Below are 27,630 nucleotides of genomic sequence, written 5' to 3' on the forward strand. Positions count from 1 at the left end.
ACACGGAAAGGCTTTCTGGGTGTTAAAAAGCAGCTGTGATCTAGTGGATTGGGAGAAATCTGGGATTCAGGAGCTCAGAGACAGAATTCATGGCTTTGGTCAGATCGCAGCCGCTACTTGCCTCAGTTTCCTGTGTGTGAAATGGACAGAAGCTGTGAGAAGGGGAGAGCTGGGAGCCATCATCCCAGGGCTGGGCAGAGAGGGAACTGCACTTTTGCAAGGCTCTGACGTGAGCCCATGCCCTTGCATGGCTGATGATGCTGTGCTGTTTTAATTTGACAGCTTGGCCACTACATGAAGCAGCTCCCAGCTCTCCAAGTGACTCCTGGTCTCATGGGCAGAGCTGGGAGGTGTGACATTGGTGCCATCCAGGACTGGACCCCGAAAGTGAAAGTGAAGTCGTCACTTTTATGTATTTTTATGCAAAAGGATTGATGATATATCCAGGTGAGAATGACCCCTGAGAGCAGGTGGGACAAACAAGTGCAGAGAGGATGTGGCTGAATGGGAGCATCTTGCTAGAAAAATTGTAACTCTGGTTTCCCTGCTGCTGTTTCACCCGATGATAGTCCTCACTGCTGTCCCTTGGGGAGGGATGTGTGGTTTCCCCCCTGTGCAGAGCCCACACTGATGCATGAAAAACCAAACTTGACCCGAGCAAGTCTCAGGGCAAGGATCAGAGCAGACCCGCATCAGGACCCTGCTCCCTGGCCAGGACCTCAGCTCCCCCTTCCATCACCCACTGACTCCAGGACCCCCGCAGCCAGTTTGCAAGGTTTTATCTCCACCGTGACCTATAACGGTGCTTAAACTCATCTCGGTGGGAAAAATTCTCCCAAAATAGAAAATGACCCTTCAACAGCACCACTGAGCATAGGGTTTCAGCAGACACATGCCATGCCCCTCCCAGCTCTCCTGCCAAACTTTGCCTTTTCTCGCCAGGCCAGCCCTGCATCCTCCTCTGCTCCCAGCCCCGGTGAAGGCAGCCCGCCAGCCTGCTTAGCATTCGGCTGTCATTGCTGGGAGCAACAGCGGCTGCTAAGGAGCCGAGCTCGGCAGCTGCGAGCATCTTGGTCCAGCGTCCCCGCCATCCTGGCTCGTCACATAATTTCTCCTAAGGGATAGCTGCTCGGTGGAACTCTGTCTCCAAGCTGATCCTTTGCTGATAAGACGGTTGCCAAGTCTCCAGCATCAAGACAAAAGAGTTTTTCTCTTCCCAGCAGGTTTTTTGCTGTGAATGACAGAGGAAGGGGAAAAAGCAAGCTGCCTGGCACTCCCCGTGGGTGAGAGGTTTTGGGGACTTCTTCCCCCTTACTGTGCTGGCAGACCATGGATCTTTTCAGGCTGAGCCTGGGCTGTATTTGCCTCCTTCCTTGGCTTGAGGGTAAGTTTCTCCTTCTTCGGGGTAGCTGAAAACTGGGAAGTGAACTGCCTCCCAGGTTTTAACCTGCTTTCTTGCTGAAGTGTTGCTTGGGCTGCAAATCTCTGAAACCATCAGCTGTAAAACAAGTGCCTATGGGCACATTTCAGGGCAGCATTTAAAATGGGATTGAATGCAGGGGTACAGGAGAGTGAGGGACAGGCTAGCAAGGTGCTGGGATGGTTTGGCCAGGGACACTGTGGCATCGTGCCAGCTACTTTTAAAAAGTGCTTTTAAACTGCTAAGTGTAGCAGATGAATAAACCTGCTCTGGGGGTGAGGCAGGCACTAAGTGACCTCCCAGGCACCCTGTTTGCTCCCTGCCCCAGCTGCTCCTTCCCAGTAGAGGCAAGTGGGCTCAGGGCATGCTGGCAGCATGGGAGAGGGTGGTGGGAAGGGGAGCAGGACCTCATTGCATTAGTCCTGCTCCTGTGGCAGTTGGCTGGGAGTGGGATGTGCTGGGGAGCTGCGGAGTCTGCACTGCGCATATCCATGGAGCAAACTTGGTAGTGGCTCATGTTAACATTCAGCTGCTTGCTGAGGTTGCTTGAATCCTGTATCCTGCCTGTACAAAGGAGTATTTTGATTCCAAGCAGCCTAGGTTTTGACATGCATGGGTAGATGAGGAAAGCAGAAGTCCTTCTGAGCATCATCCTGCAGAACCAGAGCAGTTCTGCCCACAAACAGCTACCCGGGAGCAGTGCTACCCATGGTCTCGCCTGTCCCATCATGGGTGGTGGGCAGCATCTATTTTCTTTAGAAATGGGCAAAGCTCCTGAGCTAATAAGTAATTCCCTTTATATTTTGCTGTTATGCCTGAGATGACAGGTTGAAAGGGACTCATTGAAATAAATCCCTGAAGTGCTTCAAGGCTCATTCAGTCCCTGAAGCTGCAAGGAAGACAGCCCTACAGTTTTACAGGTTACCTGCGCAGAGCTTTTCAAGCTCCCTAGACCAGAGGACTACAACTATTTGGGCTGCACAGCTGGGAGGTTTATTCCTTAAAGACAAACCTCAGACTGGTGCTCTGACCAGCTACTTTCCATTCCCCGCTCCACGACCTCTAAGTGCGTGTTCCCTGGGCTACTTTGAGCGGCTAGCCCTCAGTTTTCTCTGCAGCCGGGTCAAAGGAGAGGTTTGTGCTCCTACAGATTTGACTTTTGCTCCATCTACTGCTGGTTTTTGCACCCCAAATCCTGCCAATTAAAGTAAAACCAGTGAACTGAATCTCTCATTTTTTTAAAGCTCCAGGTTGAGGGTATGTCACTGTACTTGTGAGAGGTGAGGATACATGTGCATCTTTTAAAAGTTGCAGAAGATCTGCTTAGGACCTGGAGGTGACAGTATGGTGGGATGCCAGGAGAGCAGAACAGCCTTCAGGATCTTGCTCTTTCTCTCAGTCTAATACAGATCTTGTCCAGTGTTAGAAGAAACTGGTTCTTTACTGCTGCCACATGACAGGAGCCCCATTGCTATGTTTTATTAGTAAATTAAGGAGGATCACAGGATATTTCCACAGGACATTTCTTTTCCTTTCCAGTGAAATGCTTTCGGTGCAATTGCATGATCAGCCATTGCATCTCAGCCAGACCACTAATAAAACCACAACTGTTTTGCAAGAAAGGAATTTATCTTCCCAATACCTGGCAATGCCCAAAGCAAGCTCAAAATACAGAGAGCAAAAATGTTCTTACTTGGGGCTGATCTGCCCCCACAGCAGCCTCTCCCCATCCCATCCTTCCTGGGGCTGCTGAGTTTTAAGGCTGCTGGCAGGACAGAAGTGCGTGCTCTCAACAGACCTTAGAGGGTCTGGAAACTGGAAATCCTGGAATTGCGTAAGCTGTTTCTGACACTGGTTTCTTTGGAAAGTCCCTGCAAGCAGGGAGGGGGCTGAAATGTTTTTCTAAGAAGTCAAGCCTAGCAGTAACCCAGCGAGGTACCACAGGTGGTGGGAAGTCAGGCACCAGCAGGATCTGTGCATATACAAGCAGAAAGAAAACGGCTGAAATAATACCACATTTAACACTGACTCTCAATTCTCATGCACTGTGAGGCTGGTGGTGGCTCTGCTTGGCATCCTTTCCCAGTCCCATATCTTGGGGGCCACTGTCCTCCCTGCCAAGCTGATACACAGTGATACACAGCTCCTTGACCCCTCACGCCCCGCTCTCCTAAGACAGCCCTAAGCATCTCGCATTGAAGAGGCAGAAAGGCCAAGCTTATTTGATACTTCTCCTCTGTCATACACTTCTTCACCCTCCAACTATTTTCTGGTTGGGGGATTTCCTGACCCTGGTGTGTTTAACTCTTCAGTCCTGAACACCTTGAGCCTTCCTTTGCTGCCCCTTGTCCCATCTGGGATCAGTCCTTAATCAGTCAGCCCCTATCCATCCTCTCCAGACCTCTGGATTTTATAGACGTCCATCATAACCCACCAGGGACAGGTTTTTCCCCACATGCATCAGCTTTGTGTAAACTTCACCAACCTCTCCTGCTTCCCATCATTTATCCACATGTCTTTCTATGCCAAAACCTTCCTTCTTTTCCTACAACTGCTCCTCTCCCTTGGAGGCCTTTGCTGAGATACTTGGTCAATAGTGCAACTTGCAGTAATGTGGAAAGCTATGAAGCCTTGTTGGTCAACCAAAAGCAAGATATTCTCCAGAAAGCAGCAATGACTGGGAAAAAACACAGTCCAATCTGGTGGCCAGAAGCAACAGCTGGGAACTACTCTTGGAGACACACGTTACTGGAAAATAATCTGAGTGATGACCAAGAAGTATTTGCAACCAGGTGCTTGCACTGGCAAGCTCTTTGCCAGCTAATTACTGGCAGTTACCAGTATGCTTTATTGCCTTCTCTATAAAAATGACACAGCTTGATAAGAGTTGATCTGCTGCTTGAAGTGATGGAAATTGTGCTCCCATAAATCCAGACCTCCCAGTTGCCAGGTAGCTGCTCACCCAGCTCTAGTTCTGCCTGTTCTGCCGGGCCCAGTGGGCAGACACCTGTTTGCTCACCAACAGGGACTCACCAGGCTCCATCTAGCATCATCCTCTCCATAGGTAGATTGGCCACATCCACTGACCTGTCATGGACATTTGTGTCTCTAAACTTTACATCCAAGTACGCACAGTCATAGGCTGAGGGAGGACCAGGGCAAAATAAAGCTAATGTTGGTTCCAGTCAACAGCCTGTTTTGGAAAAAAATACCTAGTCTCACCTCCTGCCATGCTGGTCTTGGGCATGAAGTCAGGCATATAGACAACAGAGTGCCAATCTTACCGCTTCCCTGTGCACATCTGGATTTCCTGCCTTTAAACAAACATACCTGGGTTGCCACATTCCTCTTATGACAGCAAGTGCCTTCCAGCTGTTTTTAATTTCTTCATTCCATGGCCCTGGGCCAGACTCCTGTGCAGGCAGCATTGGGGCTTGCTCTCTTGGATGGAGGGAGATCTTTTCATGAGAAGGTGTTACTGCTGGGCTGCATTCAAGTCTGCTCCTGCTTACTTATTCAAGGCCTTGTTTGTCCATACCTGACAGCATCTCAAGCTGCTTGCTTCAGCTAGATTCAATGTCATGTTCCTACAAGTGATCTTACAGGGCCATATCTTACACTGAGCTCCATCTGCATGGGGAACCCTCCTGCCTTAACTGGGAGCTTTCGTCTTCTGTTGCTGCATCTTCTCATCTCTATGTGGTCCTGGCCCTCTGCGGGAGGTAGAAACAGCCTTCTGAGCCCAGGGCAGCTCAGAAACAGCTTCTCCTCCTGTTCAGAACAGACATCTGGCTGAGTTTTCACCCATGGCAGGGTGATAACTTCAGGCTATTGCAGCAAATTAGTCCTGCTGTTACTGCTAGTCACATGAAAGTCCATTCTGCTTTCATCCAACATCTTTCTAGACTGCCTGGTTTTGTAGATGTGCTACAAACGCCCCACTCTAGTCCTGAATTTGAATCCAAGTAAGGGATTTTCTGGATAGAAAACATAATAGTTCTGCATTACCAGCATGAGGCCCAGCAACGAGGGTAGGGTAGGTCAGGTGCTGTGTTTGCCTGAAGGGAGAGGGTCTGATAGTCGGTACTAGGGTAGGGAGAGGTGTTGTCTGCATCACCACAGTGTCTAAGCAGCTAAAGATGGCTTTCCACAAAGTCTCTGGTTAATTTTTCTTCTTCTGGGCTGGGACCGTTTCTGGTAGGAGCTGGTCTCCTTCATGGCTCTTTTTGGAGCTAGAGCAGAGACCAAAATTGCTGGCAGGGCAACTTGAGAGGATAGAAGTCTTCCAAACCCTCTTCCCACCTGATGTCCCTTGAACTGCTGCAATAGTTCAACAAGACAAGGGGACCCTAAATCCTGGGAGAGCTGATATTCAGAGGGAGTTACACAAGAAGGCAAACATATGTAATGTATATTAGAGTGGTGTGGGTCAGTCTCCACTGATGCATGCTCTGTAGAGAAGATATGATCTCTATCAGATATGACCTGCAGTGGCAAACAGTGGAGGCGGATTAACTTGAGCAGGAAACTCTCTGGTTTGTCTCACCATAAGTCAGGCTATGGCACTACTGCTTCCAAGGTTTTTCAGCCACGGTGCATGTACTCCCAGTGCTGTGCTCATTTTGGGTGGAAGCAGCAGACACAACTTGGAGAAATTTCTCCAAGCCACTGTCTGGGGGGCTCGGGATGACCTGCTGTCATATGGTGGTACCCAAGAAGAGCCATGTTTGGGAGCTCTTCTGGGCCGTGGGATGTCCCCATGAAGTAGTCCCTACAAGAAGTGCCATGGCTATGGCAGATGGATGCTTGCCTTTGAGGACAGGTAGAGGCAGAAAAAGGTAAATTCCTGACTGTGACTCAGTGGTCATCTCCCTACAGAAAACACCCACTTGGCAAGAGAAATTGAGCTAATTAAAGGATTTTTCCAAGAGTTAAGAATCCCACTGGGGAGAGCAAAATGGGCCTAAGCCAATGCTGAGGTTCCCGGGTGACCTGGAGTGTTTTGGGAACCTCTGCTTGCTCAGCTCTGACTTTCCCCTTCCCTCTGCAGAGCCTTTAGAGGGAGCAACCCATCCCCAGATGATTTGCAAATGGCTTTGATCAAGCCATCACAGGCACTGCTGAGAAATGGCAGAAACTTTCCCAGCCAGACTGGGATTACTGGTAACCAAGGCTTTCCTGGTGGCATTACCTTAATTAGGAATGTTGCATGCTGTTGCTCCTAATCTTACAAGGAACAGCATGTCCCAAGCGTGGCCATGCTGCACAGAAGCAGGTGGCTATATTTGCTTGCTTTTCTTTCTTGTAACCAGACAGAGTGGCAGTATCATAGGACAAATGAGCTGCCATCGAGTGCCTTTGCTAGAAATTGTTTATTTTGTTCCTAAAAATATGAAGAGGCCAAAATGTTCAAGTATGAGCAGCTCAAAGCAGGCATCTGCTCAGGCTCTGTGGGTAAGCCTGGCATTTTCCAGAGATGCTGAGTGCCATCCCCAGGGAGTACTTTGGATGCTCTGCTCGCTCCAGGTTAACATTCCTAAAATGTTAGGGCTGATGGCCTTATTTGCAGGGCTGCCGGACAGTGGGACTTGGCAGTGTTGGGGAAAAAAAAGTCATTTTGTTTCCGGAGTAAGGATTCTTGGTGCCTGATGTGTATCCCAAAGTAAATATACTCCAGCGTTATTTGTGGGTCTACCCCTTATGACTGTGTGGGGTATGTGCAATGATTGCTGCCAGTTACCTGTATCTAATTGTAAGTTGCTCACTTAGACAGCAACATCTCAACATCAGGAAAGCCATAATGTATGGGTAGTGGATGGTGAACCTGTATGATGGACACAGGTTCACATTCTTGGTTGGCAAGGATCATGCGAAACACCACAAGGAAAATCCTGCTGTTGATAGCCAGCCTTACAGAGAGCTCAATGTCACTGTCAATAAGGAAGACACTTGGACCACAGTTCAGAGGAAATGTATTATGGCCCCAGCTTTGCTGCCACCCTCCCATGTAATGTTGAACCAAGCAAAGTTTAACTAGGTCTCTGTTCCCAAGCTGTAAAATGGTGTTTATACTTTTGGACCTGAGGTATGGTGTGAACATAAAAATCTATCAATAACTTGGTGTCATACACTACTATAGAAATAGTTATAGCTATAGAAATCTCAAACGAAAGCACTTCAGTTGCAGTGTTGAGGTTCCTGAGCTCACATGTATTCCCATGGCAGATGGGCTGCCCTGGACCTTCAGTGGGGTGAGTCTCTGCAAACCGAGACCTGCATAAAACCAAGAAAGCTGGTAGAAAGGGGTAGCTCAAAAGTGCAAAAGGCTGGTAGATAACATGGGGGAACACGATGCTTGCTGCTAATGTGCAAATAACACAGCGATTCTTTAGAGGGGAACATATATCATCCGGGACTGTACACAGAGAACAAAACACAAATCTGCTGGCTGGGTTAAACAGCAACGCTTTTCAAAATTTAATAAAAAAATGAAACTTTCAAATGGACAGTCATTGCCAAGCAAGGAAAAGAAAAAACAGCAGAGATTCTGGCATGTTTAATAACGAATCCAATAATAAAACATATGAGATTTAGAGGAGCAACCTAGAGAGAGCATAAAAAAACTACCAACAGAAACTTGCAAACATATCTGAACTATGAACCTGGTGGGGGTAAGGAGGTCAATAAATACCTGGTGTAAACGTAAGGACACCCAAAGCAGGGCAGTGTAGAAAGGCTGAATGAATTATCGGTTCCAGTGCTCACTTCAGACATGGTCAGGGAGGTACTCGCACAGCAGTCACTCTGTGCAGTCTGAAGAGTGTTATCGAACAAAATTGTCAACAGAGGAAGTTTCAGGGGAAAAAAAGATAAATAATGTGTGGCAAATGACTAGCCAGATGTCATTCACAATGAGTTACAGGAAGCTAAAGATGACTTTTTTTAAACTTTTAGGGAGCATGTAAACTCTTATTTCAAGCCCCTTCAGCACCAAAGGACTGCATTACAGCAACTATGTCCCTTTTAAGAGGGATCCTTGCACAGCCTGGGGAAACAGGCCACTAGGTTTGATTTCGGCATCAGGCAAGTGAGCAGAAACAAAGAATAGAATTTGCAGACAGATAAATATAAGAAAAGTCAATACAGCTTTTGTAGTGGGAATGCCTGACATCCGCAATGGCATCAATTAACCTATACATGGGATGAGTGGATCTAGAACTTGTGCTTGCCTTTGCAAAAGGCTTTTGATAAGATTCTTCCACCAAGGCCCTTAAGAAACTCCATTCTCGTGGAGTAAGAGAAAGACTTAGCCCACAGGCTGGAACAAAAGAGGTGGAATAAGTTGACAATGATGACAGCAGACTGAAGGTATCAGCAGGTGCCAACAAAGATCAAAAGGGGTGAATAATGAAGTAAATAAGTTTGCTGATGGCACAAAATTATTAAGAATAATCAAAACTGAAGCTGACTGTGTGGAGCTGCAGAAGGGGCTCATGATACTGACTGACCAACAAAATGGTTTTTGAACGTCAGAGTTGGAAAATACAATGTAGTGTACACGGGCAAAATCATTTTAACCATAAATACCCAGCAATGCTCTCTTAACTAGTTGATACATTTAGGAAGGAGGCTGGTGTCCTTGCTGTCTTGAGTGAACTCTTTACTTGGCTGTTTTTTACCCTCTTCCTGTATTAGCAAATGCTAATGTCCAGTGCTGGAGACAGGATACTGGGCTCAGCAGATATTTTATCTGACCCAGCACAGTTCTCATGTTCCCCTGTTACATATTTATGCAGCTCTCAAATGATTATTTGATCAGGGGTTTCTCCCAGTTGAGATGAAGCAAAGAGGTGAGAATCCTGGATTCCAGGTCCTAGAAAAAAACACAGTGGGGGGATTATATTCATCCCTCTGGATTTTCTAAAGATTATGGGAGATTATATAGGAGACATTTCACCTGCCTTTGGAAGCTGGCAGAAACTCAGTCCCAAGGTGCATTAAACATCTTCTCTCCATCAAGCCCTCAATAAGGGGTAAAAAGGACAGGACTCACGAGTTGTCCATGGATCTCCCAGAAATTTAATTTCCACTTAGGCATGTGGGCTTGGCAGGAATTGCCTGGTTTGGTGGCTATCACAGGTCCATGAAACGCACTATCCTAGCATGGACACAGCCATCCTCATCTCAGAGCCAGCACAGGAGTCATACTGTGGTTTCTGGCTGCCTCTTCCCCACGCATTCAGGCTGAGCACAAAGCCCAGAGCTGTTTCTGATTTAACAACCCCCAGGCACTATTAATGTAGCAGACCCCTAGAACTTCCTGAGAGAAGACATAAGAGCTCTTTTAAGCTATTGTTCATACCCTTGGTATTGTGTACTGACTTCTGTTTAGACTGTCATTAGTTTTTTCATGTACTGAGCCAAATACTTGCTGCCAGGGAGAAGTATTGTTCTTTGCTTTGGGAGGGGAAACTCTGCAGAAACAGTTGTTTAGATAAACATCAGTGTTCTTGTCTAACATCACTTTTTGGACTCCTCTTACTCTTTACACTCAATACTGTATGCTGACAGGGCTTTTATAACTCTGGGTCCTGGCGAAAAGAGGAAAAAAAAGACTGCAAAAGCTCGGAGTTACCATGTATTACTTGTAACTAAAATTAAAATATTTCTCAGAATGTGCAGAAACTTGAAACTTTTATTTCTATCCCTCTGCCTTAGGCATAAAATACACAGCAGAAGGTACACCCGCATCAGTGACAGATGGTTTAGCATTTAACATTTTGCTCAGAATGTTCACAGGCCACACCGGATGGTTTTGTACTGAAAACAGGGGCATTCGTCCAGCTAACAGGGTGATATCCATCCTAAGTTATCAGAGATGTTGGGACCCATTGCTATTAAAAGCAATTACAGAAATTCCTTCAAACTGTGTGTCTGCTGTGGGGTGGCTGTGACATCTTTCTCTTACAAAGGGATCGTTAAAAATGGTACCTTCATGCCTGGGGAGCACAGACCAATGTCAGGTGTGCTAAACCCAACTTCATTCCAATATTTAGATGAGCCGTCAGCCAAGTACTTCCAGACTTCTGATGGGGTATGGTTTTATCCTGGTGTTGCTGTAGTATCACTAGAAGCCATTTAATTGAAATGGTAGCCCAAGGTGACTTAATTGGCCCCAGATGAATAGCACCTGGGGAATTCAGGAGTTTCAATTGCTTTTTTTGTAAGAAAGATTTGATCCAGATAGGGGCAAAAAAACCCCAAACCATCCAAATATTTTGGAGGTAGGAAAGGATGGGTACCTATTTAAAGCTATAATCAATTGAAATAGTGAATTAAATATATATAGGTAGATATTTCATAAACAGCACAACTTTTTCCCCATTAGTTACATGGGTTACTTATGTCATTGTTATTTTACTCTAGTATGGCTCCTGGCTATTTGCACACCCTGTGTTTTAAAGAAATATCATTCTGGGGAATTAGAAACCTGGGGGTACTGTTTATCTGGGCATGCCCATCCAGGAAAGGACAGGTGGGTTATGTCTCCCCTTCCCCAGGCCATTTACAACATCTAGCGCTCAGAAGATGTGTTTGCCTCAGACATGCACAGTACTAAACCATGCTCTGATTGTACCACAGTAGCAGAGGGACAAGGCTTCCTCATAAGGAACACCCGGCTGGAAAAGTGCATTCGTGTCTCCCACCACGAGACCAATGGCATCAGCCTGACCAACTGCAAGGCGGACTCCCAGCAGCAGCAGTGGAGCTGGGACTCCGCCACCAGGACCATCATCAGCCTTCAAACGAAGCAGTGCTTGTCGGCCCAAAAGACCCAGAAGCATGCTGTGGTCAAGATGGAGCCCTGCGGGGACTGGGAACGCCAAGCGTGGTCCTGCAGCAAGAAAGGACACGTGACTCTGCAGAGCTTGGGCTTCCACCTCAGCACCAAGGAAGGAGGCCACAAGGTCTTTGTCTCAAGGGAGAAGGACAAATTCAGCAGGTGGAAGACTTTAGCAGATGAGACCATCTGTGCTGCTGCGCAGACAGCAGCTCCGAGGCCCAGCAAACCAAGGCAACAAGCTGTAGACACACGTGTGTGGATCTATGAAAGTAAGATGAGGTAGATTTAGCATCAGATAACATCTAACCTTACATGTCTTCCAAGCCACCTAACACCAGGCTTGCATCCATCATTCTAACTCATGTTCATTTTGGCCCCATCTGGAGAGACACCAAATGGCTCTGAGTCAGCCCAACTACTTGTTACCACGGGTTTCCAGTAGTTGCTGTTCTATGTTTTCCAGAAAGCACACAACACCTTACAGGATCAGGTCTCTAAACCCCAGCTGCATTTCTGATGACAGGCAAAAGTCAAGTATTTTGGAAAGTTCATCTGAGTTGGTGCCCAGAGCTAAGAATAGTTGGAATTGCTTGAGCCTCCGAGTCCAAAACAACCAAGGAAGTTCCATAAAGTCAAGCACTTAAGACTTTGAAGGGGCTTTTGGTACTTTGTACTTTGGGATGTCATTTTTGGTAACAAGAAAACTGGAGGCAGCTGAAAACCTCTTTTAAACTTGTATGAATTATTGAGAAGCAGCTATATTTGAAATGAGAAATTGTTGCTTCGGTTTCTAAGCAACACATTACAGACCCCAACAGTGCAGCTTTCACTATTGAAACCACAGTTCTAACCTTCATCCTGTGCTCTCATGATCCTCAAAAGTGAACCTTGCTCCTGGTGCCTGATGTAGCCATAAAGACACTAGTGAAGACAGCAAGTAGTGGGAGGTAGTTAAAGCACTGCCCTCCCTTTGCATTAAGAAGATCTAGAACATGGCATCAAAAGTTATAAAAAATCTGTTTTATATTATCAGTTTCATGGCCTTGGCCTCTGCTAAAAAGAATCTAATCTCTGCCTTCATGAGTGTTCACTATCTTCTGCCTAGATTGGACACATAAAGGGTAGAAACCCTAGTCCTGTCATAGTTTTAGGTGTTGGACACCAGGCTAACAGACATCAGGCATGGTCATTGCACCAAGATGTGACTGTCACCGTTTGTCAGATGGCCAGTGAAGCCCATTGAGGACCACTGATCATTCATGGTCCAGTCTGTTTCCCTCTTTCATTTAGTCCCTTATGCAAAGAAAGGTGGTTTCAGGACTTTTCTTGTATAGTTGTGTGCAGAACTGAGACCTGAAAATCACACTCAATTCCTCCCCTCATCCTCTCCTCCTCTCCCTTCTTCCACTCCAGGGACTAGAAGAGAGCTGGTGTTTGTAATGACTTTTCTGTGTTTGCCCACTCTGTAGGTGATGAGGTTACCAACCTTCCTCAGGGGAAATTACTTCCCTTACATGAGGCTATTCCTTACCTTAAGGCTTGATAGCCCCAGTGAGATTTTCAGCTTTACAGAAATGAGTAAAGAGAAAATGTGATGAATCTGGTTGGCATAAGCAAACAGATTATGAGTATAAACTTTTGACATACAGAGGCTATATGTAATTGGAAATAGGAAGAGATACAACAGCTTTTTTGGCTGTCGTGCAGATAAGATGGCCTTTTTACTGAGGTTTTTAATTAGCCAACTAGAAGGTTTACATGTAATTATCACAGTAGTCACAAGTGTTAGAGTTTGTTTAACATGAAGGTAAAAACAACCAATACAAATTAAATACCGTAATAAGCTAGTTAAATATAGGCTAGGAAATGCGTGGAACATTTAAGATATGGGAAAAAGGCATGTGAAAAGGGCGTTGCATTCCCCAAGGCAATGTTCTTGGCAGTCCAGGGCTGCCTTGGAGCCAGGCTCCCCAAATAAGGCTGCAAGGGTAAACACAGAGCAGGCTTTGAATCAGGTTGTGCCAGTTAGTGTGTCCTGTGCAAACTGATAATTTTCCTATCAAACCTGTGAGTCTACTGGAGGGAACCTCTGACTACTGAGTGACAACATCAAAGTCCTGTGCGTTTGTTTATGCCTTTCTTATCCAAGTTTCAGCTGACCATTGACAGACAACTTTTACTTCGACAGGTTATTTGCTTAATAAATTACACCCGTGTCCCTGTGGATGATTGTGCCACAGGAAGGGATGGGGTTGGGATAAGGAGCGGGGAGCCCTGCAGATATGGGTTTCTTGATCATGCCACATGCATCAGTGCAGGGCAGGGGTGACTATTACTGCCACAAGATTCCCATAACCGCCCCTCTAGCAGTAATTGCTACCCCACATACCCTACTTCTGCAGTAAGACTGGCAAGGCAAAGCATGCTGTTGAGCCTTGCAAGAGGTAGGGACTATTTACTAGCCTTTTGATCCCATTTCTTCATCTGCTGTGCTGGTAATACCTGTGATGCTTCCACTTGCCTCTTCCTCACACCTCATCCTTTAACAGCTGGTGTTGCACTTGTACTTTTTAGACCAATGACCTTATTTACCACCAGAAAACAAGCTCTGCTTTGGCTGTGGATTCCATCTTGAAAGGTTAATTTCATCTTTGAAATCTGTGAGAATTGAAGGCCCCTGATGCACAGGAGGAGGTGATCGCTATTGCACCAAGTCCTGTTTGCCTTGCAGGGTAGAGGACTAACACAACAGGGCTGGGTTCCCTTCACTTGCCAGGCATTAAGTGTATCCAGGTTTCTGTAGAAAAAGTAAATGATAATCACACACGTGTTTGCTTTATTTCCTTCCAAGGTAAAACCATTGATTCATCAAAGATCGATGCCATGGACAGAGAGCCTTCTGTAAGCTTGACTGACCCACCTCTGGCTAACAAGTTTAACAGCACAGTGTCTCCAGTGAAGACCAAACAGCCATACCTCCCAGCAAACGAGGGTGAGCACTTTTTTTTTCTGAATGCATATGTGAGAACAGCAGGAAGGAAAGTGTGGGTGGCATCTAGAGATTACTCAAGTATTTTCAGTAGTGGTAAGTACCTGAGTACTTCTGAAGAACTTCCATGTGTACCACTGACTAGTTCAAGGCTTTGCTCTCACACAACACGTTGAAGTGCTTGCCTTGACAAGTGGTTCAGTGATATAGCCATAGTCTTAACCTGGAGGCACAGCCATCAGACGTTCTAGGAGCAAAAAATATCTGTGGCTGGGGAACACTGATGAACAAGAAAGATTCCTTTCCCTTCCAGCTCCATACAATGGGGATTTGTAGTTACAGTGCAGCCCCAGGAGGAAGTTGGAGCTTCCTCCAGTCCAACAGTAGAAGCTGCTAATCTGAGTCTCTCTGTTTCTTCCCCCAGATTCGTCCCACAATCACTCTAAAAAGCACCATGGAAATCGAGGGAAAAATGCTGGGTCCAGGCTTGCAGGTAGGTCCGGGCATCAGCCAGAGGACGAAAAGACCAAGTGGATGAAAGTTCATCAGTGCCCCTGACCTTCCCATCAATACACAGTTACATTCCCCTGAGTCCCACTGAGGATGCTCAGTAGGGAGCAAGGGTACCAAATTACCTGTCAGAAAAACTCCTTTTAAAGATTAAACAAATCTCCCCAGGCCTGGAGTACAAAAGTGAGTAACAACATGCAAACACTTTGTCCCTGCTCACCAGGAGACATAGATACCCACTAGCACCAGTGCCTTCCCCCAGCCCTTCTTATTGCGTATCAAATAGCTGCAGAGTGGAGAAGCTTGAATAGTTATCATCTTCCTAGCAAGAAAGAAAACCTTTTTGTGGCCATTTTCAATAGAGGGATGCTGTGCAGTGAAAGTAACTGTAAGATGTTGATCTTATGGACAAAGCATTTTTCCTGTTACCTACTAGTCTTCAGGGACATTACAGGTGGTTTTTGTGGCAGTCGTGGCTATTGCATAAGAACAGGGATAGGTTCTTCAGTAAATGCATGATTGTTTTCTGTTACATCCTTTCAGGCACCAACTGGAAGACAGCCATGCTGGTCCTCAGCCCCTTGGCATTCATACTGGGATTAATAATACTGACACTCAATGTTCATTACAACAAGTAAGTGAGATTCGGGTTCATTCAGTTGCCACTTCCCTGTCCAGCATTTCAAAACAAAAGTCTTGATCTTGGCATCCTTCCCCATCCCACACCTGAAGTGTCTGGCTCTGAGCAGATGGGTCCGCTCACCCATGATATCACCCTTGATGATTTCTCCTCTCTACCACCCTGCTTGTCCCTCCCACTCACTATCCCATGTAAATGCAGCCGCTAATGTTGGTTCCTCCTCTCCTACACACCTCATGCCATCCCTGAAGGTCTAGGGAATGTGGGCACCACGGTTGCTGAACCAGTTGGCATGGAGAAGCAACCAAGTGACAGGCAGACCCAGTTACGTACTTTCTTCTCTCTTCTGCTAGGAAGAAGAAAATCCTCTCTGCTCTGAAGAGCTCCCCAGCCAACAGCAGCAGAGCTGACTTACGGGAGCCATCTCCCTTACGAAGAGGTCCCCAGCCGTACCTTCCACCATCTCGCTCCCCTTCCTTGAGGCATGGAGAGATCCTCATTGAGTGGAAAGATGGGACTGTCACTCCTCTTTTTGATAATGCCAATTATCAAATGGACTAGCACCAAAATAATGGAGCTGTTGTTGCATCCAGTGTCACTCTTCCCACCAGGAAGAGTGCCACCATAGCCGATCTCCTCCCTAGCCTTGCTGTTCTGACAGGGAGTTGTAAAGCACTGTTTGGGGTTTTTTTAACACTTGAGAACAATCTTGCACAGCACAAGGGTGAAGCAAGCAGAGCAGATTGTTTGGTTTGTACAGGCACACGCTGCTTAGCTCTTCCAGAGCTGGTTTAACCCATAACAAAACCCTGATTTAGCTAAATGAAGCCGAGACTCTTGCCAGCTGCAACTGCCCATTGCCCTGAAATTCTAGAGTTATTGAGCGTATGAGAAAGTAAATCCTTGGAGACAAGGTGTAAGGTGCAAAACAGAAGTCCTGATGATCCTTAAATCCTTTTAAAGATAAAACTAGCTGCCAACAGACACAGAAGGCTGTCAGTTACTTTGTCAGTGTGAGAACATTAACTAATAAGCACTGCCTTCAGGACTCAAAAAGATTGAAGACTCTCCTCCAGATATCTGCCAAAATACTGCCCCCACTAAGTTATCAATTAAGTAACATCAAGTCATTTTTCTAACTTAAAAGGTAGCACTCCATCATTCCCTCTGCACCACTGCCAGAGTCCTGCTGACATAGTAAGTCTCTCTCAAAATATTTCCATATTTAGGATGTGTTAGATCTTATTATCGTACACATCCCCTTTCTTTTTGTAGAATGACAAGTAATGTTGTTGATGTTTGTCAGGGATATTACATTATCCAGCCATTTTATACCAGCTCCAGTCTCTGATTTCCTATAGTCATATGGAATAGTCAATGAACAGATATTTTGCTCCCATCTAGAGCAGTAATATAGTTTTTTTCTAGAAAGGAGTAAGGCACTGTTTTCAGCCTTTACACTTCTTGTTTGAGCATAATTACCTGTGACCGTCACACTCAATCCTGATCTTTCCTCAGTGAAACCTGTAATGTCTTAGTGCTTTCCTAATATTCATGAATTTATGCTTTCCTTCTCTCTGATCTTGTGATGATGTAAACCGTAATCATGGCTATAAATCAGGAGAAAGAAATACTAACACCAGGAAATCACAAGTATGAGCTGCATCAGTGTATTTGTTCAGTAGAGCAAGGGAAACCATATCCTAACCTGTCTCTTACTCAGACTTAAACTTAACACTTTTCACTTTACCTAAATTAAGTTGTTGTGCTATTTCCATGGAGCTTGTACTTCTCTAGAGTTTGTTTTTATTTAATGTAAGGCAGAAGTAAGGTCACCAGGGAATTTAAAGTCTCTTGATTTCTTTTTTTTTAATTTATTTTTAAACATAGATCCACAGCCTGATAAAAAGTTAACTGCCACGAGATACTATTATGACCAAAAGCTTAGCTGTTCTCAAGAAAGAAAATACAAACCTTATTGGTTCAGAGCATAAAAATCATAGAGGTTGGAAAGAAATGTCTTCTCCAGGCAGATTATTCCATAATTATTTACTGGAGGGTTTCCCACACACTTCTTGGGAAAGTATTTTACTACTAGACATGGGCAGAGGAAGAACTCTTTCTTCACCAGTGAGCAGTGAACACTAACAAGAGTCAGAATTAAATTCTGACTTTCCAGTGTTTCCACTTTAAGACAAATCCAGAGACTTTCAGGTCAAGTTTCAAAATGCATAAGCACCATTTTACACACAAAATCTGTGGGAATACATTCTCTACATAAATTGCTCAAAATGCATACGCAGTGCCTCACCAATTATCACAGCTACATCCCTTGTACATTTTTCTACCACAATTAAGATGCCCGCCTTTGAAATTTTGTCCAAGGAGCACATCACCTTACAGCACTTGTTACCCTCCAAAACACTGACACACTTTGGGAACACTATGTATGCAGTGCCATTACAATGCGAATACTTGGAGTTCAGCTAATGTGCTTTCCAAAGCAACAAGTGCTTATGTTCACTACTGCTGAATGGGCAAAACAGATGACTTGTTAATGACTCTATAATTCATACTTAATATGCTAATCTTGCTCATAAACATGAAGGCAGTAACACCATTGTTTACATAGCACTGATTAAATGGTAGCTCAAACAATAATGAAAAAATTAGACTGTGAAGCAGCACAGGCTTTTAACTATTTTCTTCCCCTCTCTTTTACTCGTTATCTTTTAGTTACTTCTCACTGGTTTACCTACATCAAATGCTAGATACCAAATTTTCCAAGGTGTGGACAGAGGAGCTGAAGGTGTGAGTCTTTATAACAAGAGATCTTAAAAAGCACATTAACCAAACATAATCCATAAAGTAAGACTCCAAAATAGCCGATTCTGCCTTAGGGCTGGACCAGGTGACAGTGGGAGACACCTTCCATCCTCTGCTCTAAAGCTAGCTGAGAAACACTCAGAGCAATCACACAACCTACGTGCTGTTCACTCTCTGCCATCACCTGAATGCAGTGCTTGTAAACAGTGTTCATAAACAAAATAAAAGCTGACTGTAAAGTGGAGGAGCACTGTAATTGTTTATGGGTGTGTCTATATATTAAAAGCCCCCTTATAGTGCATCCTTGTGTATGCACTATAGTGCATCTGTGTGTATGTGAGTGTGTATATACACACACACATGCACAAAAAAGATGCACTATAAGGGAGCTTTTATAAATCAGTCTACAGGAAGATAACAGAGTTATGAGCAAGACACCACTGTCACACTGGTACTAACATTATTAACGTACGCTGCACCAAAGGATGAGTGCTGCGTAACTGGAGAGTTAACATGATAGTAAACTGCCGCCCATATTTCTCAGCACAGCTATGCTGCACCTCTGGTATTGCAAGTCTTCAGGGCTGATGCGATGCTGATGACCCTCGCTTCACTCCTGCAGCAATCAGGAAGACAAAGTGGAAGTAGAACCCACTTTCTCATACACTTATTTGCTTTGCAAGGTCCAAGTGACTAAGCAGTAAAGACTGGAGGAGATGTAGGGAAGAAGGGAGACTTGTTCACCCCCAGAGTTGCCCAGGATTCAGAAATCTCATTCTTCACCTAAAAATTTTAATAATGCCATCATGCTTTTTTGGTATTTATGTACCTAAACATCCAAAAGATTATGAACCATTACTAACTGAACATGCATAATCATACAGAGTGGTAACAACCTCAGCTCCCACCAACATCAATGACAAAAGAGAGGTCCACAGGAAAGCTGATGCAGGCGAGCTCATCGGTACCACCGCAGGCTTCTGCAATCATCCAGCGTGTGTATCTACAGCACAACACTGGCAGTGCACATGGCCCTGCTGCCCACATATGGGTGCAGGCTGCAGCCACAGAAACATAGACACTATCAAACAGAAGCAAGATTGCACATTTGCTTAGATATTCTGTGCAGAAAATGCTATATTAGGCAGACAGATTTCCCTTTCCCAACCCCCTGAATAACGTAGGCCAAGGTGTCTGTTAAAGAGCAAAGATGAAAAGAAAGAGGCAAAAGAAAAACTTCAAGTTTACCATTTAAATACTGTACGTTAACTGTTTACTAAGACTCTTTGGATGGAAAATGTTTTCATAACAGTACATTAGTGATGTACATAAATTCATGATACAAACAAACAAGACCTGAAATGATTTGACAAGTTATCACAGCATATCAGTGGAGGAGTTGGGAACAGAACTACTGCTTCTCCATTTGAAATGCAAGGTGCAAGTTCTGCAGTAAACATTTTGTTATTAAAAATCTCCATATGCTCATTTTCTCAATTCTGTAGTTCTATATCAGCAAGTCAAGAAAAATCAAGTGTTTGATTTTTCAAAAATATGTGTGGTTGTTCACCACTTCAAAGGAAAAAAAAAAAGGAACAAGAAAAGATGACAGGGACAGAGGAAGTCTTTGTCAGCTCTGGGTTTCAGTTCAGAGATCTCTGGTTCACGGTTCAATCAGACCACACTTTTTTGCGTTAGTTAGGGGAGACACAAGCTCTTTAAAAGCTCTTCAATGAATTTGTATAGATTTAAAAAAAGAAATCTATATTTCTGCAGCCATGTAGTTCTTCTCCTGGTTTCAAAAAAACCAAACAAACCAAAAACCACAGGCCATGCTTCTTCAAAAACTCCCCTTATCCTTCACAAAAGCATTTATTCTTTGGAGCAGAGAAACTGATGCACTTCTTTCAGCGTAGCTTGCATGTCTTCATATTCTGCAAATTTGCAAGCATCCTCCAGCTTCAGCCATTGGAAAGCTTGGTGCTCCTCCGAAAGCTTGATTTCTGTGTTACAGTCCTTCATTTCTGCCAGCCAGTAAATGACGGTCTTAGGTTTGCCACGGACAGGATAGTGCAGTTCTTTCTTGTACCCCTCTATGAGGGTGAGCTGACTGGCCTGCAGACCAGCCTCCTCCTGCGTTTCCCGGAAGGCTGTCTGCAGGTCGTCCTCTCCTGGGTCCACGTGGCCTGTTAAGAAGGTGAAAAAGTAAGTCTCTGAGAAGGAAACTCAGATTTTGTTTATTCATTTGACAACTAGGAAACATTGGGAGACAGAGATGAGAGTACACTCTAGCTGATACAGAATCAAATGGAAATTGGAGAACAAAGATTGCTTTTCCAACTCTTACGTCTTGATTTGTCTTTGTCTTGTGGCTTTTAGGATTGTTGTTTATTTGACATCTTCTGAAACTCCCAGTGGCCTGTCAGCACTACACATCTTTTCTTCCCAGTCCTCTCCTCCTCTTCTGGAGCACCCTGCACCCGTCATGTTCCACCTTAGATCATACTGAGGACTGAGTGCCTCATGAAAGTTTTTCCTTTATCCAGCTAGAGGGGAGACTGCTCATGTGCGAGAGTCTTAGTCCTCTCTCAACCCTTCCCTCCCACAGAAGCTTAAGACTCATTTCTGCAAAACTCTTACTCATGCCAACAGCCCAGAAACAACGGGACCAGGCACCAACAAATGCCATTTAAAAGGTGAGTTTCAATTAGGCAGTTAGGGGTATTTTTACTTCTCTCCCATATTCCCCTCTGAAATGCAGCAAGCCTAAAAGCCAGTCCTTTCACCAGCTGCATAGTTCTCCTAGGACACATCATTTATTTTACATTGCGCAGAATGAGAGGTGCCATTACAAACAATGGATAAATATAACACATCCCCAGCTGTTTGTACTTTTGTTGAGAAATGTCAGATTTGGTTTTCTCATGAAAGCTCCAGACCAGAACATAAATAGAACAACCCAAGCAATATCTCAAAAAAGCAACGTAGCAGGAGTTGGGAGGCTTCAAGAGGAAAAAAAGGTTAAACTTTATTTTGCCCCTGTGTCACTATTTTCTGTGTGGTTGGCTGCAAATAGCCGTAACTTCGTCAGAGAGAGGAATCCTTCCTCAGGGCCCAGGAACCCAAAGCCACCCTTTAGTACTAGAACTGGGGTATCTGGGAATCCATTTTGCCTTCCCAACAGCTCTCACTCACTTCTTTGTCTGCTTAAACACCTCTTACTTAAAACGTGACATCATCTCAAATGTGAAATACACTTCTATTTCAAGCAGCAACCGTGTAGAAAACAGCATTTGATGTTGCACTTGACGTCTCGGATATCTGAGATCAAATACACTGAGTCTTTAAGTAAAAATATTTTCCCCCTGAATCTCAGCACTACAAGTCAAGCTGTTTCCTTTTTGATTAAGTATGTATTTCCATAGCTGGGACTTATTACTAACAGTTGAGAAACAGAATCCACTTGGCCTTGCACAGCTGGATTACCTTTACAGTATCCCCAGCAAATGCCCAAAGAACATCCATGAACAGTAAGCACCCACTATTTTTTATGATAGTCATCATCCATAGTTGCCAAATGTGCAAAGGGTTGAGGTAGCAATAAAGCTGGGGGGCTGAGATTCAGTTTCAACTCAAAGGACACTAGTGCAACCTCGTGCTCTCCAGCAGAGCAACAGGCAATCACCTCACCCTGCTGTTGATAACCTCAAATCTAAGCTCATTACTGAGCTCATTACTTAGTTTCCAACTTTGTGCGGTACAGTCTACCTACCAGGCAGAAAAAGGACTGCTGGCAGCACCTTAAACCACAGCTTTCAGATCCTCCCAGCTGTTGCACTAATGCAGTTCCAATATGCTGAGGAGGAAAGCGAACCTCACACCCCCTTCCCATCAGCCTCGACAATTTTAAAGTCACAGTTCTAGGAGCATAGATGAGGCTCAGGAAGCTCATGTGGGGAGATCCAAGCAAGTCCAGTTTAATCCCATAAGGGCTGCAGCTGCTTAGGGTACATTTAAAATACCAGTGTACAGCTGTAGCTGTAAATTGCCTTTTGCGTGCTCTTGGACAGGTGATTACAACTTCTCATTCTGGCTCCTGCCACGTTAAATCTATGTCTGCATCATATACAAGTTATGTTACTGCATTGCACAACCTGATGCTGCCTTTGAAGACCACTCATATCGCAGAGAATATATAATGTAATAGCTCCCCTTCATTTATTGCCCCCAAATCTGTACCAAGCTACTATTAAAGGCTGCCATGTGCCTTTTGATCTATAAAACCTTAAACAACATGTCAACATTCTTCTCCTCTACTCCACTCTGGTGAGATCCCACCTGCAATACTGTGTCCAGGTCTGGAGTCCTCACTACAAGGAAGACACAGACCTGTTGGAGTGGGTCCAGAGGAGGGCCACCAACATCATCAGAGGGATGGAACACCTCTCCTGTGAGGACAGGCTGAGAGAGTTGGAGTTCTCCAGACAACTGGAGAAGGGAAGGCTCCGCTGAGACCTCACTGCAGCCTTTCAATACTTAAAGGGGACTCAGCAGAAAGATGGGGACAGACTTTTTCATGGGGCCTGTAGCGGTAGGACAAGGCGCAACGGCTCTACACTAAAAGAGGCTAGATGCAGACTAGATACAAGGAAGACATATCCTACCATCAGGGTGCTGCAACACTGGAACAGGTTGCCCAGACAGGTGGTAGATGCCCCATTCCTGCAAAGATTCAAGGTCAGGGGCTCTGAGCAACCTGATCTAGCTGAAGACGGCCCTGCTCACTGCTGGGCGGTTGGACCAGATGGCCCTTAAAGGCCCTTCCCAACCCAAACCATTCTGTGATTCTGTGATTTTGAGTGCGTGAGATGTACGCCTATGAGTCTTTTCACTCCCTACTGAAATGCGTACAAGTCTTTTCAAACACTTGTCCAGAATTACTGTGCTCCCAATGAACCTTTCCACACGGGTCTCTCCTCTCACAACAACCAATCATGTCCCAGCACATGTTTTTTAGCTTTCCAGCAGGCTGCAAACTCTACTCCCTTAGGCTTTTGGTGAGGTGGACAAAGGGGGAGGTTTGGAAAGTTTTGTTCTTTCCCTTAATAGGAGAGTGTAGCTGATGCTGTTACGAGCTTTTTTTTCCAGTTTGCAAATTCCTGTTTACAAACTGCTCCTGCAGTATGCTTTAAGAGCGCTGCATTTTAGGAAGTGAATACTAGCAGGAAGAAATCTCAGAGGGTAGGAAGATCTACAAGGAACATGAAGTATTTCTGTTCTGCGCTTTTGCTGGTACCAGGGCTGTGACTATGTACTACCAAACACTGGCTCTGTCATGTGTCTTTACAGACAAGGTGTTGTTAGATGTCTTGGGGCACCAGGCTTGTCTTCTTCTTTGGGGCCTCACTGATGAGCAAGGATTGCTTAGGTGAAGATGTCTGATAAGGTTACTTCTCCCAGCTGCTCCTCTCATCTCTGCTGCATTAGTCATGTGCTTTTCATCAGTAATTCCTGAACTTAAAGAAATTCCTGCATCTTTTAAGAAAGGCGCTTTAAAGTAAATCATCACCGATTTCAGTTTGCCTTCTAATGTTGCGCTGCAAACTGTGACCCTTCTGTTTATACATGGGTCAAAGAACCATGCACTGGCAGCAGCGCTATCTGGCGGACGGTCAGACCTGAGCGAGAAGGTAAAAATTTCTCTAGTTGCCTAATTTCAGTTGTGTGTTCAATGTCTGCCAGAAACATCAGATATCTGAGGAGCACGATTGGGTGACACTGCCCCCCCACCCCAACCCCAATCAGTTGTGCCCAATAGTTTATACAGTCACAATTTGCAAAGAATTTTGGCCAGAAAACTCCCCACTCAGCTGCACAAACAGCACAATCAGTAGTTACTGTCAACTGATTAACTGCCCCTCAAAGCTGACTTTAGCAGCATTCTGCCAAAGTTCAGTCTACAATGTCACTCACTCCCAACAAAAACTATCTTGAAGTGTGTTGTTACCAGAACAAACATCACCTTTGGGTGGGGTCCAGTGGTGGGTCCCATAGGATGTCTGAAGGAGGAGGTATTCAATACTGTCAGTGACCTTAGAAGATGGTGCTGACTGCAGCCTCCTGTAGATGATCAAGCCACAAGCTCTCACAGCCATGCCCCTCTGTTAACTGCACGGAGAGCTGTGGAAGAGCACAGAGGATCAAGCAGGAACAACATACAATGTGGAGCTCAAACAGACTAGTTGTATTTAGCCAGCAAACATATCTCAGCGTGCGCTAAATCGTCCATCCCTTTGAGTTACTACACAATTAAAATGCATCCCATTAACTATATTTGAATTGTAAAAAAATTGAGTCCTTTCCTTTTAAAACAAGGAAACAGGAACCTGTATAAAAGCTTAAAAAGAAAAAGTTATCAAGAAGCATGAAATATGACCTGCATGACATTTCTTTGCTGCTGATATATTACAAACCACACTGCAGGGAGAAAAAAAAATAAATCATAAAGCAAGAGGAAAGCCACTGATTAATACTCTGAAGCTTTTCCACTGCAAAAATTCAAAGGCCCTGTGCAAAGACAATACCTCAACATTACTGGAAGTGGCATAGAGAAATGATTGCCCAAGATAGATCCCCTGCAGCAGAGAACTCCTCAAGATGCCAGTGGCAGAGCTGAGAAAAGGAAGGACAAAGGACAAGGTCCCTGCTCTCTGGGCTAGAGATGAGGCTGTTACACAAAACTAAAAGCTTCTTGGCATATGGTATAAGCACTAACTTCATGTAAATTGAAAGGAACACACCTCTTAAGTGACAAATATTATAATCAATAAGCTATGCAGCCAGGACAACTGGTCCTACACAGAAAAAGAGAGAAAGCAATGGAGATGAGAAATCCATGTTAAAGAATACAGCGATCCCCAGTTCCAGGGAAAGCTTTGCATTTTGACGGAGCCGCGCATTTCAGTAAGTAATACGTTTACACAACAGTTTTTCCCCGAGATGCCCAGTCGCACCTCCAGTTTCCAAAGCGGGAAACCACACCACAGAGCCCTTCCCCACCAACCAAGCCCCAGGACGGCGTCCAGCTCTCTCGGTTAACCCCTCTTTAACCGCCTCAATCAGTGTCTGACCAGCCGAGCCAAAGACAACCCACCCCCCCTGCCAGCCACCAAAGCCCCGGGCGGCCCAGGGACAGACCCCGCCTGATTTGGAGGCAGGAGGCCGCCCAAGGCGGGAGGCCAGCACCCCCTCCCGTGCGCGCCCGGGAACGCCAAGCTGGCTCGGCCGGAGCCTGGAAGGACAAACCTCCCCCAGGCCCGCCAGGCACCCCGGGGTCCGGCTCCCCTTCCCTCCCTCCCTCTCGCAGAGGGTGGCCCCCCGCCGTGTCCCCAGGGGCCGGCTCTCAGCGGGCAGGGCCCTGCCGGTACCGGGCCGAGGTGGGACGGGGGGACCAGGGCTGGCGGCCCGGGGGAGGCCGGGCCCCTCCGGCCGTTGCCATGGCAGCGGGGCACCCCCCCGGTGCAGGCTGGGACACTGGAGGAGCCGGACACGGAGGCTCAGGGACCCGGTCACCCCCACGGCGGCCACCCTCACCTCCGCTTCCGGGCCGGAGGGTAGGCGGGGCGCGGCGTACGAGTGAAAGCAGCCTCAACCAATCACAGCGGCACGGGCGCTGGCGGGAGCCCCTCCCCTTCTCGTCCCGCCCTCCCGCCTGGACTCTAGGCTCCGCAGAGATCTCGGATTGGCTTCTCCCCGCCGGGACCCGCCCCGTCCGCGCTTCTCCCTCGTCCTATTCGCTGGCTGCGGGCGAGAGGCTGCGCGCCAGCGTTTGAAGCGGGAAAAGCGTTGTTGCCATGGAGACGCGGCCTAGTCGCCGCTGCCGAGCGCCGGTGAGTGGCAGCGGGGGCCGCGGGCGGGGAGGGTGCAGCGGCTGGCGGGCGGGGGGCGCCTGCCGTGAGGTGAAGGGGACGGCCGCGCCGAGGCAGCGGGGGAGTTGTCCCGGGGGCATCACCCTCCACGGGTGGCGGGGCAGCGCCGCGGCTTCCCTCAGCCCCGTCCCATCCCGCCGCGGATCCCGAGCCGGCTGCGGTGCCGGCTGCTGGGCCGCCCCCTCCTTCGGGCCCCTGGCCGGCGCCGATGTGTGCGGGGAAAAGAGGAAAAAAACCCGGGGTGGAACAGGGAAGGATGAGAGGAGAGCCCTCACATGGTGGGGCACGGGGGCGAGGCGGCTGCTGCAGGAGGGTGCCGGCAGCCGGCTGGGTGCGAGGCCCCCGCCTCAGCCCTACGCCCCTTCTTCCAGGGGTGAAGCTGTACAGTTCCTCAGTCTGGGACTAAATTCGGCGAGGGAAGCTATAAATCCCTACGGGTCTAAATCCAGTAACTACGTCCCCCCTCAGTTGTGCAGTGTAATTCCAGATGCGCGGCAGTTTGTTTTGATACAACTATAAAATAAATGTTGAAAGCCAGTTGGTAAATCTTACTGGCAGGAGAAGCTCGGGCACAATCTTCAAATAATCAGCATCCCAATATAACTTGTAGATTATTTTCTTAGCATGCAGTTGAATATTAGACACTTCCCGTTTCCACGCAGCTGTTGTTTTAAGCAGTTGTCGGGGATCAGCTGTAGGATGGAGTCTCTTCTGCTGAGGTCACCAGACTATACTTAGTATGAAGGGCTGATGATAAAAAATAGCAGTCTCTTGCCAATTGAAAAATACTCTGTTGGAAAACAACCCCTCCAACATTCATTTGTTGTTTTTCAGTCCGTTTTAAAGAGCAATGAAATGCATTGCAGTTTTAGTAACCAACTCCCTAGTAGGTATGACAGTAAGTAGCAAAGGAAGTAGGAGTGTTGCTGCAGGGAGAAGACCTGCATCATGGTCCAGCTGTAAAATAGTTGTCATTTAACATTAAAAGTATTCCCTCCTCTCCCATTACTTTTACTATACTGAAACTATACGTGGTTATCTATTGCTAGTATTCAACTTTGTTCCTCGTGTCTTCAAAACAGGCTGCTACAACAGTTGTTCCAATGAGCAACAGAATATTTAATACCGTGTTATGTACGTACACAGGGAGTTGCATAGTGTAATCCTATGATCTTACAAAGGGATCTGCTGCAACGTCAAACACACTTTCATAGATCCCTAACTGCTGCATTATACTAAAGTCATAAATTCATGTTACAGTACAGGTGTTCTCTTATGGAGCTTGTGTTTATAAAAGTGCTACCACACCCTGACCTCATTCTTCACAGGAATAACCTAGTTTCCAAGGAACAGGGTCAGAATGATTAAAGGCAAAGCATTTTGTGTGGTACTCTGGAAAAGCAAATTAGCCATTCACTTCTGGAGGGCAAACTCAGATTTGGCTTTGGATCACAGTTAAATGAGAGCTTAATG

The 27,630-nt window shown here is 46.0% G+C and overlaps 3 protein-coding genes across 9 annotated transcripts in view; 1 reads left to right on the plus strand and 2 right to left on the minus strand.

Annotated features, from left to right (window-relative positions):
* The window catches only part of LOC138684011 (myogenesis-regulating glycosidase-like), a 36,163-nt gene extending 10,325 nt beyond the window's left edge, over positions 1–25,838 (minus strand). Inside the window, exon 1 of one of the 2 annotated variants that reach the window (XM_069777729.1) lies at positions 25,823–25,838. The gene's annotated coding sequence lies outside the window, so the exon portion shown is untranslated. Of the gene's footprint in view, positions 1–24,251; positions 24,367–25,822 lie in introns of those variants that run through there. The other variant, XM_069777728.1, reaches the window with a different exon arrangement.
* Positions 858–20,041, plus strand: LOC138684013 (uncharacterized). Of its 2 annotated transcripts, none has more exons than XM_069777735.1 (6): positions 858–1,384; positions 11,066–11,533; positions 14,116–14,256; positions 14,678–14,746; positions 15,307–15,397; positions 15,757–20,041. In XM_069777735.1, the coding sequence occupies exons 1-6, from the start codon at positions 1,330–1,332 to the stop codon at positions 15,962–15,964; spliced, it is 1,032 nt and encodes a 343-aa protein (XP_069633836.1). In that variant the 5' UTR covers positions 858–1,329; the 3' UTR covers positions 15,965–20,041. The 2 variants fall into 2 exon arrangements, with proteins under 2 accessions (XP_069633836.1, XP_069633835.1); XM_069777734.1 differs by having other exon boundaries at positions 860–1,384; positions 11,063–11,533.
* On the minus strand, positions 19,486–25,932 carry NUDT2 (nudix hydrolase 2). 5 transcript variants are annotated; one of them, XM_069777737.1, is made up of 4 exons: positions 25,823–25,838; positions 25,030–25,083; positions 24,252–24,409; positions 19,486–20,415 (listed from the first exon to the last, which is right to left on the minus strand). In XM_069777737.1, the coding sequence occupies exons 3-4, from the start codon at positions 24,382–24,384 to the stop codon at positions 20,102–20,104; spliced, it is 447 nt and encodes a 148-aa protein (XP_069633838.1). In that variant the 5' UTR covers positions 24,385–24,409; positions 25,030–25,083; positions 25,823–25,838; the 3' UTR covers positions 19,486–20,101. The 5 variants fall into 5 exon arrangements, with proteins under 5 accessions (XP_069633838.1, XP_069633837.1, XP_069633840.1 ...); XM_069777736.1 differs by lacking the exon at positions 25,823–25,838 and adding an exon at positions 25,657–25,816; XM_069777739.1 differs by lacking the exon at positions 25,030–25,083 and having other exon boundaries at positions 25,823–25,932.
* Positions 25,933–27,630: the final 1,698 nt, after the last annotated feature.

This window comes from Haliaeetus albicilla, assembly GCF_947461875.1.
Source record: "Haliaeetus albicilla chromosome Z unlocalized genomic scaffold, bHalAlb1.1 SUPER_Z_unloc_1, whole genome shotgun sequence".
NCBI classification, from domain to species: Eukaryota; Metazoa; Chordata; class Aves; order Accipitriformes; family Accipitridae; genus Haliaeetus; species Haliaeetus albicilla.

Bases quoted from the DNA above. Each gene is read 5' to 3' on its own strand.
- LOC138684013 (XM_069777734.1), top strand. From the start codon at position 1,330: ATGGATCTTTTCAGGCTGAGCCTGGGCTGTATTTGCCTCCTTCCTTGG. The intron at 1,385-11,062 runs GTAAGTTTCTCC...ATTGTACCACAG, and splicing joins CCTCCTTCCTTGGCTTGAGG to TAGCAGAGGGACAAGGCTTC. The intron at 15,398-15,756 runs GTAAGTGAGATT...CTCTTCTGCTAG, and splicing joins CTCAATGTTCATTACAACAA to GAAGAAGAAAATCCTCTCTG.
- NUDT2 (XM_069777739.1), bottom strand. From the start codon at position 24,384: ATGGCTGTGAGAGCTTGTGGCTTGATCATCTACAGGAGGCTGCAGTCA. The intron at 20,416-24,251 runs GTGATGTTTGTT...CCTTCTTAACAG, and splicing joins CCACTGGACCCCACCCAAAG to GCCACGTGGACCCAGGAGAG.